At 30.4% G+C, this 15914-nt stretch overlaps 2 protein-coding genes and 1 long non-coding RNA gene across 3 annotated transcripts; 1 reads left to right on the top strand and 2 right to left on the bottom strand.

Moving 5' to 3' along the window:
* Nucleotides 1-1022: 1022 nt before the first annotated feature.
* Nucleotides 1023-6069, top strand: LOC101505805 (aspartic proteinase 36). Its single transcript, XM_004485584.4, has 12 exons — nucleotides 1023-1194; nucleotides 1301-1434; nucleotides 1742-1974; nucleotides 2394-2523; nucleotides 2667-2920; nucleotides 3240-3467; nucleotides 4116-4284; nucleotides 4778-4851; nucleotides 4954-5047; nucleotides 5147-5207; nucleotides 5585-5656; nucleotides 5740-6069. Exons 3-12 carry the CDS (start codon nucleotides 1787-1789, stop codon nucleotides 5874-5876), a joined length of 1407 nt encoding a protein of 468 aa, XP_004485641.1. The 5' UTR covers nucleotides 1023-1194; nucleotides 1301-1434; nucleotides 1742-1786; the 3' UTR covers nucleotides 5877-6069.
* Nucleotides 6070-8078: 2009 nt separating this feature from the next.
* Nucleotides 8079-9237, bottom strand: LOC113784913 (uncharacterized). Its single transcript, XR_003471071.2, has 2 exons — nucleotides 8869-9237; nucleotides 8079-8504 (listed from the first exon to the last, which is right to left on the bottom strand). It is a non-coding gene; the product is annotated as an uncharacterized lncRNA (long non-coding RNA).
* Nucleotides 9238-14654: 5417 nt separating this feature from the next.
* Nucleotides 14655-15612, bottom strand: LOC101506995 (uncharacterized). Its single transcript, XM_004486199.4, has one exon. It carries the CDS (start codon nucleotides 15524-15526, stop codon nucleotides 14879-14881), a length of 648 nt encoding a protein of 215 aa, XP_004486256.1. The 5' UTR covers nucleotides 15527-15612; the 3' UTR covers nucleotides 14655-14878.
* Between the last annotated feature and the right edge of the window lie 302 nt (nucleotides 15613-15914).

Raw genomic sequence — 15914 nt, 5'->3', positions numbered from 1 at the left:
AACATTTATGCAGTAGCAAATCTAGACCAACTAATTATAGTTTTTAATTAATTTATATAAAAAGTAAAAATTCAAATTTAAAATTCAAATTAAAATTGTTATTTTCTTTGCGTCAAATTTATGGTTTTGGACAAATCTTTATTCAATGATTTTCATTTGGGTTTTAATATATGATTCATTTGAGTTTTAATATATGAGTTTTGGTATCTTAACTTTTGGATTGTTGAAGAGAAAGAACCTTAATAATTTCAATTTAGGATTTTAAATTGTAATACAAAATTAAAAAAATAACTGGTTCAATAACTTTTTCCAATCTAAAAAATGGATCAGACTTAGAGAATTGTAAACATAATTTTGTCCATTTTTATAACAGTAAATTAAAAATATTAGTGGTATTAAATTGACTTTATTTATAATATCTAACCAAACAGAATGAATATTTAATTTGATATACAATCAAAAGAGATCTAGATTGATTTCATGAATTCACTGTAGATGGACAAAATAAAATTCTTGAGAATAATTATAAATGAAAACTTTTGTTTTTGAATAAAAGGTGCTTATAGAATGTCAATCCAAACAATACTTTAGAGTTCAACAAACTTGATGTTTATGATTGAAGAAAAAAATTAAAATCAAAGAAGAATGAACAATATTCAAAATTTACCACATTTTGATTTATTGACTGTCTTTATATACCATTTATTAGACTTTTTTAAATAAATCCACCACTAAATATTGCTTAATAACACAATGAAAAAATTTATATATATAAATAAAAGTAAAGAGTGAAGAAAGAGAAAAAGATAAAATAATAACTTAAATAAAGTAATTTTTATGAAAGTTTTTTTTTAAAAAGTTTGTAGAAGATAAAAATTAAAGAGTTAAGATTTTTTTAACTCTAAAATTGCAAAGGATATTTTTATAATAAAAAAATAAATTACACAAAAAATGGTGTATATTTCAAATCCTAATTGAGATGTTGAGCTAGGTATACATACAATTAGGAGCTCCATCCAATTGACCCAAATCCGAATTCCAAAATCCAAATTTCTGAGTCGGTGAAATCGGAAGAATACAAAAGCTTTCCTTGCATGGCTGATTATGTAACGCACTGGATGAAATCAAGAGGCCCACACACTGTGCGCACTCAAACGTTGCGATTCCCCTTTCATCATAGATGTCTTTCAACTTGTAAAAATGTTTAATTTCTATTATTGTTGTTTAGAATCTTTCTTTTTCTTTTCAATGTGTTTTGATTAAGTTTTGTTATTTTTCTCTTCAATGCTTTATTTCGTAGATTTCTGTTTTTATTACATAAGAGGAGAAGACGACGGAATGATCTGCAAATGACGTGCAAAAGCCAGCAATACAGCATTTTCCATGTCAAATTCATTGAACTATAGAGCTTAAAAATTGGTAATTTCTATTAAGGTGAGAATATTTATGTCCTTCTCATTTTGAAGTTGTTTGGATTAACTCTTTATTTCGATCTATGATGTGTTTTGTAGTAAATTTGCTCAACAAATAATGCTTTAGTTGATGCCAGTAACCACTATTATTTACACCATTAATCATAATTTCTATTTTCCGCTTATTCATGAGGTTAGCTGTAAGCAAGCTAGCACTATAAGTTGAACACATTCTCATTCTCTCTTCACACTCACTCTCTACTCTCTATTATATTTCAATTTTACTCCACCTATAGACAAGAAATAACCAAATGGAAACTTCAATGCAGTTCTACATTCCGAAGTTGTTGTTGTTGGCATTGTTGGCATGTTGCATGACCAACATTGTTGTCCCAGTGGTGTGCACTGGTTACCTCCCTCTAACACGGACAGTTTCACTTAACGATCACGTTAAGATGGACGTGTTGAGAGCTCGCGACAGAGTTCGCCACTCAAGAATATTGGGTGGTGTTGGAATCGGCAACTTCCCAGTCCAAGGCTCCGCTGATCCAAACTCCTACGGGTAAGGCTAATCCTCTCTCCTAAACTCCTTCATTTCTTGCTTTAGTTTGTTATTCCCACGTTCTTTTCTTTTTCTAGTATTTTAGATGTAACCTGAGCTTAGGATTAGCTTAAGCCGGCACAAAAATTGAAACCAAATTATTAGAGTATACGATGTTTGTTCTTTCAACCAACAACCATATTATCTTATCATCTTTTTCATCTATTCAAAAGAAAAGAGTTTTTCTTATTAACCTAGCTATAGAAATGAATATGGTTTAATCATTGTATATAATACTGTATGAAGTTAGATACCAGTACTCTGAATTTGATTTATGTTTTAGATGTTGATAATAATACTATATTCAATTTATGTTTTAGATATGTGTGCTGGAGATTTAATTAATAATCAGTACTATTGTTGTTGTTGTTCTTCTTCAGACTATACACTACAAAAATAAAGTTGGGATCTCCGCCAAAGGAATTTACGGTTATAATTGATACGGGAAGTGACCTTTTGTGGGTTAACTGCAATACATGTGATAATTGTCCTCAATCTAGTGGACGTGGGGTAAGGATTTTCAATTTTCTATCATTGCGTTTATAAAGTTATTAGTACTACTTACTTATGCGGTGCTTGTTTTGTTACCTTGGGTTCCAAGATTCTGGTCTAGTGTTTAATATTTGTTGCTTGTTGTATTGTGTACTGTCCAGGTTAAGCTCAATTTCTTTGACATGACTAGTTCATCCACAGTTTCCCTGGTTCATTGCTCGAACCCCTTATGTCCTTTTGGGGTTCAAGGTACGGATGCTCAATGCTCTCCTCATGCTCAGTGCAGCTACTTGTACAAGTTCCAAGATAAGAGTGCTACCTCGGGTGTTTATATCAGTGATGAAATTTATTTTGACACAATCCCCGAGAAGTCTTCTCCTGCTAGTGTGAACTCATCAGCCACTGTTTTTTTTGGGTGAGAAACCCTTATGCTTATTTATTGTGGACAATTATAAATGTGTGTGTACGTCGAAACATATAGAAATTAGACTTGCATAGGCAGGTAAATGGAGCCTATGCTTGTAGAGGGAACTATAGGACTGAAAATCATAGATAATGTTTGGAGTGGGGAGTGTGGGGGCGTTAAATTGGTAATGCAGGTTTTATTAAATTGTGGGATTTGCTTATCTTCTCTGGTAGTTTTACATTCAAACCCATGTTTCTGTTAATACTTATACTTAATATGGATTTGGGTTTTGAAATAAAACTTTATTGGATGGTTGTTTTGGCAATAGGTGTAGCACCCATCAGTTTGGATCTTTGGCCGTGCCAGTAAAAGCATATGATGGAATCCTTGGGTTTGGCCCCGGTTCCCTATCCGTTGTATCACAATTGTCACCAAAAGGAATAATACCGAAAGCTTTCTCTCATTGCTTGAAAGGAGACCGCAATGGAGGAGGCATTCTTGTTCTTGGTGAGATTGTGGAGCCAAGTATTGCTTACAGTCCACTTGTCCCATCGCAGTATGTTTTCTTCTGCGCTGCATTTTTCTTTTTCTTTCCCCACTTTGTGAGTCATTTTTCCCTAATATTTCACATTATTGATATAAAGGAACATATAAGGCATTTTTGAAAGGAGTATATGGAATTGAATTTTTACAATTACATTATTGTCAATTGGCAATCAATGATTATAGAATTTATCAACTTTGCTTTTGGAAGTTACTGTTTCAATAATCTAGGTTAAATGACAGGAAATATAATTTGATTGTGTGATAGTTAGTTGATTAATCACTGTTTTAAGTCAGCCTCTTATACAAAGCTTATGTTTTTTGTGTGGTACGACAATTTATTTTGGGTGAATTATGTTATATTATGTTGTGTTGATTGAATTCCCCTTAGGTTCCTTTATGTTTTCTCTTTCAAAAAATTACTTCACATGACACACCTTTAGTGAGTATGGTTGAATTAACTTGGTAGTGGAAAACCATTTTAAAATTGATTGATTTAATTGAATGATATTAGAAGTTGAATGTAAAAGATGATATTGTTAAGAATAAGGTTCTTAAAATGCTACTTATGCTTTTTTGTTCTTATTAGATAGTTCACACTTCTATATGAGATATTTTGTAGTATAAATGACCAATCTCTTCATTTTTAATCAAATATCAGACCTCATTACAACTTGAATCTTGAGAGCATTGCTGTCAACGGACAACTTCTCTCAATCAATCCAGTTGTATTTGCAGCATCAAAATCTGGTGAGCGAGGAACAGTTGTTGACAGCGGTACAACATTGGCGTATCTTGTCGAAGAAGCCTACGATTCTCTTATCAATGCCGTAAGATTTCTTGTACCTTGCCCAAAACATCATTTAGCATATTATTCTCCTTTGCCTTTTCTATATGATGGGGAATTCTACACAGCTAGAAAAAATGAGGATATTTTTTTACTCTTTGGTGTGCTCGTCTTTTATTTTTGTCTATTTCGTGAAATCACCTGTCAACATTTTTCCATGGAGTTCATTTGGGTTCTCACATTCTTGTCTTATTTATTTAGTATTAAGATTGATTGTGTTGAATATATATCAATTTTGAACTATTCATTGATGTAATCAACAATTGTTTTTTGTTTAAAATCTGGAAATGATTTAATGGAGGCTTGTATGCCTTAAGATACTTCAACAATTGAACACCATATTGAGGTTTACATCTTTTTTTCATGTAATTCTTATTATTAATTTTCTTAAAAGGAGGTTTGCTTATTTCTCTTGTATTTATGAATGATATCGGCCTTAATGTATACTGATGTTCAGTTTTCAAATGGATGTGTAGATTGCTACTGCAGTGTCACAGTTTGCCACACCCACATTTTCAGAAGGAAGCCCGTGCTATCTGGTCTCAACCAGGTATTGTTATGAAGATCTTTATATTCTTCCTATGAAAAGAGGGTGTGTCTTATTAGGATTTCTTAATATCTAACTAAATCTTTGTGTTTGTTACATATTCAGTTTAGATATTTTTCCTTCAATCAGTTTTAACTTTGCGGGTGGAGCATCCATGGATTTAAAACCAGCACAATACCTCGTGCACTATGATTTAATGGTAAGTATGAAGTATGTTATGATGTTGGTTATATTCTTACATTTAAGTAAGTTATTTTTTGGAGTTTTATGCCACTGATGCGCCAATTTGCTTTAACAGAACGCTGCAGCGTGGTGCATAGGTTTCCAGAAAACAGAAACTGGACCCTCAGTATTAGGAGGTTAGATGATGACAAATTTGAACTCACTATAAACTTTGCAAGAAATTGTTAAAAAAATTAGAATTTTCTCATTTGATTATTGAATGGTAACTTATTTTAATGGTAAAAAATTCTAAAAGATGTCTGCCGTTGCAATTGAAAATGGTGTGAAAATGGAAAACAACTGATTGAGTGTTACAAAGTATGGTTTAAATTCAAATTGATTCCTAATAGATGTTTAAATTTATGTCTGTTTTTCATTTGTACAACAATCCAAATTTCCAAAAAGAAGCTAGTATATTATGCTCAAGTTTTATAATCATAAATTAAAATTTCCATGTTTATTTTATGCAAGTATGATAATTATATATTAACAAGTATGACTTTATCTTTTGCAGATCTTGTCTTGAAAGATAAGATAGTTGTTTACGACTTAGCTAATCAGCGCATAGGATGGACTAATTATGATTGTAAGTTTACCACTTGAATTTTTTATTTCTTGCAAGTAGTATATAGTCCTTCATTATGTCTTAAAATTGAAAGCTATTTTTAGGTTCTAAGCCGGTAAACGTCTCTGTGATCTTGAGCAAGGATAAGTACAACAATCCAAAAGCAAGACGGTCAAGTGCCAGCAACTTCTCCATGTTGTTACATGCAACCATTGTGGCACTTTTGATGCACATAATGTAATCTGTATAGTCACCACATTTGTAACTGTAATTGTAAACATGAGTACTCTAAATCAGTTTTTGATTATTATGCAAGCATATCAAATTATAGTGGAATCTGTAGTATGATGTATATATGCTAGTCTTGTGATTGAGAATGAAGACAACTAAAAACCAATAAAAAACCTCATTCCAATAGACAGGATCTTAAAGAATCGATTGCCTACTTTAATTTTTTCTTTGGTTGAAAATGGTTATTGATGTTGCTGGTATACTATTCACAAATGGGGTATACTTCTCTTATCCAATGAAAATGTGGCTCTAATTTGTATAGAGAAAATTTATAGGAATTTATATTAGCGTATCTCGAATAATGGAATGGTTCAGATTGTATACTGTATTTCAATTGAGAGCCTTCATTTTCTATTTATAGTGTTTTGATTTTCTATTTATATAGTGTTTTGATGTCAGAGAATAATAGTTCAATTGTGTTCTTTAACTTTTATTTTTAGGTAGGTGTATTGGAATCTAATAGCTGTACATTCATGAATGGTGTTCAGACAATTTTATGATATTTAACTTAGTATTTAATCAATTAATGATTAAATTGCACCTCCCAATTAAGAAAAAGGAAGCCATCTTTCAGATATACTTATTTGTCACATAAAATTGCAACCTTTCTTGAATTGTCAAATACTTATCTAGCACATAAAACATATTCTTCAAGTCAATTTTTATTACAAAACCTTCAGAAGGATGATAGCAATGGCGAGACTTTCATCATAAGATTTCATGCAGGGCCACCTAATGAAAACATTGTAAGTCTACTGTTCTTGATGGTCTCTTAAGGTTCTCTCTTTTTGTTTTTGGTTTCAAAAATGGTTTCCACATTGTAAACAATGAATGGACATATTCACCCAAGAAAGGTTTTAAGTGCACATTTGAATATGGAATTCTATATGTATACTTCAATATCAAACGACGCCACAGATAATTTTAGGCACCGGCTCACTTTCTGTTGAGTTTCTCCAGCAAGCTTGAGGAAGTAGCTTCAAGACTAGCATTTTGAAAATCAAATTGTATGGGAAGGTGCTGCCACTAGAGTTTTTTTTTAAGATATTTGGAAGAACTAGTGTTACTTCCAACAAAACTTGTATATTCATTTACATATTACATGAAATTAAAAAGTTGAAAGAATCAGTGATGCCGCACCAAAAATGAAAACAATTATTTTTTTTTTTTCTTCTTTTAATTGATTATATTTTGGTGGTCTAGTCTCAATGAACATTTTCACTCCTAGCAACGATAAGTCATGTATTAAATATTGAGAACAAATGATCAATTTTTTACCAATGTTTCAACTTTTTCTCTGTTTCTTATTTGTCAGTCCAAAAACAGGTAAAATTATAGATTCATTCATATCAAGGGTGAACCAAAGGGTATCTGGTAGGGCCTCTGAGTTCGACCGTTGCAAAGGTGAAAATGTATTATTGAATGAAATCCACTTTAATGTCATAACAAAACTACAAAACATTCAAGAATGGTCATTTTTTCTTCTTTCTTTTATGGCTACCTTTTTGAGATTATTTACTGCTACAACTTGTAAGATTTTTTTAGAGAGCTAATGAAAACAATTTATGACATGTCAATATGTTGTTTTCAATTTATTTTTACAATCTCTCTAGGATAGTTAATAAAAACAACTTATAGTTTATATAAGAAAAGTATGACTTTATTTTATATTTGTTATAAAAATAGTTTATAAATAAGCATGTATATGATAAAAATTTAATGATTTTTTTTTTTCTTATTAAACATCTAGAGTTGGAAGGGATAAGCTAAAGCGATAGAATCAGTTAATGTGAACTAACTGAGCCTGCAACACCATATCCAAAAGAGACAAAATCACCTTGTTAACTCAGAAATGAAAAAGTAATTAAGCCTAAGGAATTTGATCAATTAGAGTTGTGGTGGTGGTGTTAATGGAACTCAAAAGTTGTATAGATACATAAGAATATAGTATGGGTTTTGTGACATAGAGCTAAAATGGTAGCTTTAGTACCAAATTACATAAACTAATCGATATGAGGACTTCATTGGTGTATAATATATAAGTACCCCACTAAATACTCTCTCTATCTTGAGGCATTCCTTTTCCCTCACAGTCTCCGAGATACAACTTATCTAAACTTGTTTTATATAAAAAAAAATTCAGGAGGTACAATTAACAGCCGCTGCAAAAAAACTGAACTAAATTACTGCTTACAACATATGATCCAAGTATCCAATTCAAAATCTAAACAATTTTTACCCATTTATGCAAAAATATTGGCACAAATGCTACTAGTGTGCTAAAATGCTTGAGTAACTATACATTTATACAACAATTTACTAGACAAAGATGGAGTAAAACAAATCAAAATCTTGAGTAAGATCAATTTTAATTCCATGTGGTTGTTCATTAGTATCATTTGTAGCTTCCATTTACCTATTGTCATGACTTCAATGAAATTTGTAACAAAACACAGAGATCTTCTTGCTCATAGAAATCACTTCTCACCTGGCCTTCTACACGCATGCCCTCGACTCCTAAATCCAAACCTTTTAGGACATTTCCTCTCACAGACTGGCCTACATCAAATTCATAGGGCTGCAATAATTTAAGCATATTCTTATTAATCAATCAACAAGAAATTTTTGCTACAAAAATATACCTATTATACGTTCATACAATTAAACAGATAATTAGTAATACAGGAAATCATAATTTCCTCCATTTGTCAACATAAACTATAATTCGACTAATTTACAAAACACTCATTTATAAGAGAAAGTACCATGAAGTCCTCTAGTTTCAAATACAAATATACAATGCATTGTTGAGGCTTTATCATATCAAAACCGGTTAGACTACTAGTCAACATGCTTCACATAATTTTTTGGGTAAGAATTTGTTAACTTAGAACAATCAATTAAAGAATAAGTAGATTTTGGCTGAGTTTCTAGTATCATACCTTTCCGTCTACAATGCCCATTTAGCAACATAGTGACTCTACAATTATGACAATATGATTATTTCTAAATTCTGAGATCACTAATAAACTGCATATGCAGATGAAATTCAGTCCACATGCCAGCCTATCATAATCTAAGGGAGAAAATGCACATCAATCTTCTGCTAGGATGAATAAGCTGCAATTTTTCTTTATTTTCACTATTAAATGAATCATTATTACACAGTTCAACAAAATATTACTTTATCTATTAGGAGACAGCTCAGAGTTTGATCTAGTTTTCATTGGTCCATGTAATTCTTCATGGAAGGCATCAAAATTTCAATGGATATAACAATGATAACCCATTTTTATGTAAATTTTTCAGTCTTCAGAACATAATTGTATATGCATAAGTAACACAATATGCATCCATCAATTTCATTGGTGAATACACTAGCAAGCTTTGAGTAATATGGGGTTTGTTCATTTCTACTTTCTCTTCGTTTCTAAATATTTATATATTATATATATTTATTAATATTTAAAGTAGAACATTAAATATAAATATTTAAATATATATAATAGATTAAATTAAAGTAATTTATTTATAATTATTTGTATTTGATGTATACTTATAATTGTTTGACAATTAATATTTTGTAACCAAAATATTAATGATTATGATTCATCTGTCAATATTAATAATAGTTTGAATGTTTGTAAATTAAAATTCTAATATATCCGATTTAAAATAAAAAAATTCACAATTACCACAAAGATCGATGATTAAAATGATCGGAGTTATTAACTTTAACATTTGAAATTTGAAAAATTTCCACAATACATGCAGATTTGTCTTATGAAATTTAAAATGATCGAATTTACTTGATACAATTTAATGGCACATATCTTTTAAACATGATTAAAATTTACTTGAGTCAAATTTTTTCAACTGCAATTTATAAGCTACTCAACATATACTACATTTGTAACACCCTCTATATTTTATTTTATTTTATTTTATTTTTATATTTTACCTTATTAGGAGTTGAGATAATTATTCTATAAACTGTCAGTTACTATTGTAGTGTGTTATTTTAATTTTTAATAATAATAATAATAATAATAATAATAATAATAATAATAATAATAATAATAATAATAATAATAATAATAATAATAAAAAAAGTAACAGTTAAAAATGTCTTAGTTATTATTAATAATAATAATAAAAGGAACGGTTAAGAATGTCTTGGTTGAAATATCAATTTCTCTATCTAATAGCACGTTACCACCTTAACGTTCCCCACGTCGGGCTTAAGGTCCCCACTGCTGGCTTAACTTTCTCCACTTCCGTCAACGTTCCCAATTATGACTTAACGTTCCCAATAAAAATGAATAAAACAAAACGGATGTCTTCGTATATAGAAAAACGGTTTAGTTGAGGAGAGGAAGATCATTTTGATAGAAAAGGCAAACACCAAAAGAGAAAAGAGAGGAGTAATTCTATTCCCGAATTTGTTAAATCAGTATCAGAAAAACATCGATTGCGCATTCGTTAACAGTTGGATCGGGCTGATTTTTGGACAGAAGGTTCGCAACATTAAGATCCACGTTTTCGACGGTTAGATCGGAGAAACGACGTTCAGAGAGGGAGAAATCGTGCTCGCACAGCAGCAGGTGTGAAATGCGTGAGACAAGAGTTTGTGAAACATAATTCTAAATACAACTTTAATAACGGTAAGGGCATCACTCCATCCGCTTTCCTACTTGAATTATATGTGATATAAATGTATCGTGATGTTATATATTGGTTTTGCTTGTGTGTTATCTTTAAAATGAATATTAATAATGGTTGTGCCTGATATGCTCAGATTATGGAAAATGAATGTTATATTATACGTTGTTATAATGGTTGTGTTTGACATGTTGTGGTTATTCAAGGTGATTACTTTGGGTCTAAACTAGGTTGGTTTAGAACAAGGTTGAATGATTTTGGACGTTCTGATTGAGTGGTCTATACTGCTACTAACAAAAGTGTCTACATTCATACATTCATTCATAGTCGTGTGGTGGTGCGCCCATAATTGGTTGGAGCCCACAGATCCTTGCGGGGATGTTGAGCTAGTGGTGTTGCTTGGAAGGACCCACGATGCTCGAGTTAGTGGTGTTGCTTGGAAGGATCCACGAAATGCCCTTGCGGGGGAGGCGATATTCCGGAATCATTGCATTGGCATATAGATTAAGTCATAAGGTCTGTTTGAGTATGCATTGAATTAAGTGTGATTAATCTTTTATAAAGATAAATTATACATTGTATCCCCTGATAATTGATTGGTTGAAATAATGTTATTAACGATGTATATATTATACTGATAAATTTGTATACGATTATATTTGTTCGTTTGTATGTCAATAATGAATGAGAATGTTAATAATGAATGATGTGGATATTATGGTTATGAATGTACCTGTTGCTAGTTTCGGGTGAATTAATATGTGATATTGTACTTGTGTTTTATTACTGTACCTCTTAATTGTTTGGGTGATTTAATGTTATTAATTATTTAGATATTGTAATGTTATATTTGTATTGTCACTGTATCTGTTGTTGGTCGTTTGGGTTAATTAATGTTATTAATTACGTAAACATTGTACTGTTATATTTTCATTGTTAGTATATCTTTGGTGAGTTGTGATTTTTAATTGTTAAATGAAGTACATGATTTATTTATATTTTGCTATAACAACTATATATGCATGCATATTTGCTCCGTGTTTGTTATTTGGAGATGACCCTTACATTTGACAGGACGTCACATATAGTGTTACTTGAGCGAATAATATCACGATCAACCTAATAGGAGAAATGTGAGAAAGTACAATAGCATGCAGTTGGAGGCTCCGAGATACTTCTGCATCGGTTGTAGACTTGTTTGATGAGTTTTCCACAAGTCCAAAGTTTGTGACCAACTAGGATTTATGTTTGGGTAGTAAAACGTCGAGAGTTTTGACTCTAGGAGTTTATTTTGTTTAATGTATTAAATTACTTTTAGTAATTGCAAATACTCTGATTTATTATTTTTGAAATATAATTAAAATAGTTATTAAATAATTTTAAAGTAAATGAGTATTTAAGATAATCATAAATAAATAAAACGAATATGTAATTCTAGTTAATGTCCCGAAAAAGCGGGATGTTACAACATTGAAGTAAAACTAAGAATATGAGACACACAAAGCAAATATACCTTGTCATAACATTTGAAAGCATCAAGTCCTGAGAATTTCCATGTGCCATTTTCTCTGGGTATGATGGGCAGCAAAGTTTGTTGGCTGGTCCCATCCCAACTTGGATTTCCTAGATAGTGGCAGTGATATAATTTCATGTGGAAATTTTTTGTTGCAACAAACAAACCTATTCCATGTGCCATTTTGCTCTGGATATGATGGGTAGCAAAGTTCGTCGGCTGGTCTCATCCCAACTTGGATTTTTTGGATAGTGGCAGTGATATAATTTCCTGAAAGAAACTATACATAGCATTAAGTCACTATGAGTCAGATTGATTTCAAAGATTGCATAGAACATAATTGAATTTATGGCAGTAAGCAACAAACAAACCTATACCTTTTTCAGGGTATCTTTGGAGTAGAGTCAGCGATTTTAAAGAATTACCACGGAGGAACAAATGATTTTGCGAGGATAGCGAATGACTGGGGCAAACACAAGAGGGAAGAAGAAACTATTGGAGGAAGTCGTTAAAAAAATTACGGATTAGAGGGATTAAAAACGGGAAAAAATATTTGGAAACTAAGTAGAAAAAATGAGATGAAACATAAAAACAAAAGAGAATTCTCTAAGGCGTACACATCAACTTTTTTGCTGAGGTGAGATATGTTAGCATTGTATTATAATATTCATTCGTGAGTGATAGTTTATTAATCCAAAATATTGAAACAATTCATTCGTGTGTGTCTTGGAATTGTTCAAATAATTATTTGACACGGTCAAGAAACTTCAAGAGTGGTTCAAATAATTATTTGTGAATGTTTAAGACATAGAAAGTTTCGAGTCAGTAATGAAATAGTTAAAAGTTCTTCATTTCCAAATATTTAATATTATTCATTTTTGTTTTGTTTCAATTATGCTTTATGTTTTTTTACTGAAATGAAAGTTTTGATGAGTAATTAGAGTTTTTTGAGTGTATTGATGAGTCATTGAATGATAAGTTAAAGATGAATGAAATTATATAATGTATGAAATAATTGTACTTAAGCAAATGAAAAGGTTTGCATTATATATTGAAAAAACAAAACATACTGGAATAGAAGATGAATTTGGAATGTGCCACATAAGAATTTTGGTGAGTTAGTAAATATTAGAGGATGTTCCATATATAAAAAATTTTGGGGATTCTATTTTAATTATTATAATAGATAATAGATTCGTGATCCTCATTGCAAAAAAAACCTCCACCTATTATTAATACGGACGGATCTGTCAGATACATTTTTTTGACTCTCAAAAAGTTTAGATAAGACGAATTGAAGTATGAAGTTCATTAAAGTCAAAGTAGATTAAGATTAAAAAAAAAAATAGAGACCACTTCAAAAAAATTCTCACATCGGTAATAAAAATTAACATTCTTATCAATATATAAATTGTGTTTCCAATAATACACTGTGACAAATTAACAAATCAACATATATGAAACATCTTTTCAGAGATTACTCTCTCAAATTTTAAATATAACAATGTCCCTATTTGTACGTAAATACTTAACAAACCTAAGAGTTAGATGTCGATATGTTAGGCTTGACTCTCAAGATAAAAATAACTTTAAGTAAAACCAAAAGACAATTCATACAAATTAATGGACCGTGGTACGGTATAATCTATTACTTACTCTAATCAAAATTGTTGAATGAATTTTTTAAAACAAAATATTATTGAAATAGTAAAAGTAATTATGATATATTTATATAAAAATTAAAACAAACAAGTTTGGTTCGACCAAGCTAATATCTAAAAAAATTAAAATAAATTAACATTTACTGAAACATTATAGATTTTTTATATTAATCTAATTACACGGAGAAAAAGATAATATATAATTATAAATAAAAAAAACTAAATTAATGAAACATATTTTTTATGATAAATATATATAAATATAGTATAAAATAAAAAATATAATAATTTTGTTCAGATTTCTAGTGATTGATTTTAAACCGTGTCTGTTTGAGCCAATGGAATCAATTCGAATCAATGTAATTGGTTGGTTTAAATTTTCAAATTCAACCAATCAATTTTTAAACCCTTAATTAAATCTATTCTACAACTAATAAGATAACAAACTTTCTATTTTCAAAATCTAATTCTAACATTAAGATATCGTTCCTAACAAATAGGTCACTTATATTGTTGCTAATTGCAGCAGATAAAGAACCTAACAAATAGGTAATAAGTTACTAATTCTACGCCACCAATTTAAACAAACAGGTAATAATAAATAAAGTTTGAGATGAAGGAGATTATTTTTGTTTTTGAGGACGATGAATATTTTTTACTTAAATAAATTAAAAAATAACAAATGAAGCAAATTTATCATATATATATATATATATATATATATAAACAAATGACAACATTATTCTCAAAAGTAAATCAACACAATTTATACTTGACTGATGTATCTAATCATCATATACAAACTTTAAATTAATTAAATTTTATTTATATTTCAGCATAGTACAAACTAACCGAACTCATAAAACATAATACTTTCATCAGATCTGTTGCATAAAGATCTAAAACAAAACATCAAAATTAAAAAAAATAATTCAAATAAAAACTGTGTTTTTGGTGAATACAGATGGAATATATTTCCATGTATTCATCAAAACAGAGTCTAACAGAAAAGAAAAAAAAAACAAATACTAAAAAACCTTAACTATATAAAATAGTATTACTTAAATGCCTATATGATTAGAGTTTCAATATTTTGAATAGTAAAACTAGTAATCATCAGAAAATATGAAAAGGTCCATTAGGATCAAGTTGTTTGCAAAGTGCAAGATAAGATAAATAAAGAAGTCTATCCTTAGCACCTGTACGATGATTCTTTGTATGCTTGCAAATATATTTGAGTTGTGAATGTGAGCAACAACCAAGTAGTTGTCCCAATAAAAGAAACAACCAATTGGTGTCCCTTTTCTTCTCAGGAAAATATGGAATCACATCGTCCACTTGATTACACTGTGCACATTGTGGTAACGTTGGATTCAACCAAACTGGTGGGGCCCTATCATGCATGGTGTGTTTGTAACGAGCGATGTACTTCCATAATTCAGTAAACTTCTCTCTTAAATCAAATGTCATTCCAAATTTGTAGTTGCATTTTTTGCAAACAAACTCTCCAGATATATTAGTTATTCCATTTTGAACAAGATGATTGAATCTGTGAAGGCTTACTTTGCGATCCTTAGCCCATATGAAAGAGATAGGGATGACTTTGCTTTCTTTATTACGTGGCCGACGAGAAGGACCAGCTTCTGGTGGTGGCGGTGGAGGCGGCGGTGATGGCGGTGGAGGCGGCTGTGATGGCGGTGGAGGTGGTGGTGGTTGCGGCAAAAACATGCGTTGAAACGGAGTTAGATGATCAGTGTTGTTCATGATGATGAGTGGAAGAGTGAGAGAAGAAGAGTGGAGAGGGAATTGAAGGAGAAAGTTTAAGGGTTTTTTTATTGACCAAGAGTCTAAAATTGTTGTAGGTGTATTGATGATTTGTGGTTATACTCTTTTTATAGAATAGAATTGTAGAATTAGTTAAACTCTATCTTGTGAAATCGTGGAATTAGTTTTTTTTGTTACTAAAATTGTGTAGACACTTAAATCCATATTTTCAAGGAGATAACATTATTTCTATTTTTTTTCTTTTGTCTAAAACGCAAAAATTAGTTATGCATTTGACTAAGAAAATAGGGGCATATCCACGGATTCACGGTTGAAATTGTGACACTGTTATGTCAAGAAAAAAAAAGTAACTTTTCACGATTTAGTA

This window comes from Cicer arietinum, chromosome 1, assembly GCF_000331145.2.
Source record: "Cicer arietinum cultivar CDC Frontier isolate Library 1 chromosome 1, Cicar.CDCFrontier_v2.0, whole genome shotgun sequence".
Classification (NCBI taxonomy): Eukaryota; Viridiplantae; Streptophyta; class Magnoliopsida; order Fabales; family Fabaceae; genus Cicer; species Cicer arietinum.
Note: the sequence above shows the minus strand (reverse complement) of the source record. Positions and strands in the feature narration are given on the sequence as shown.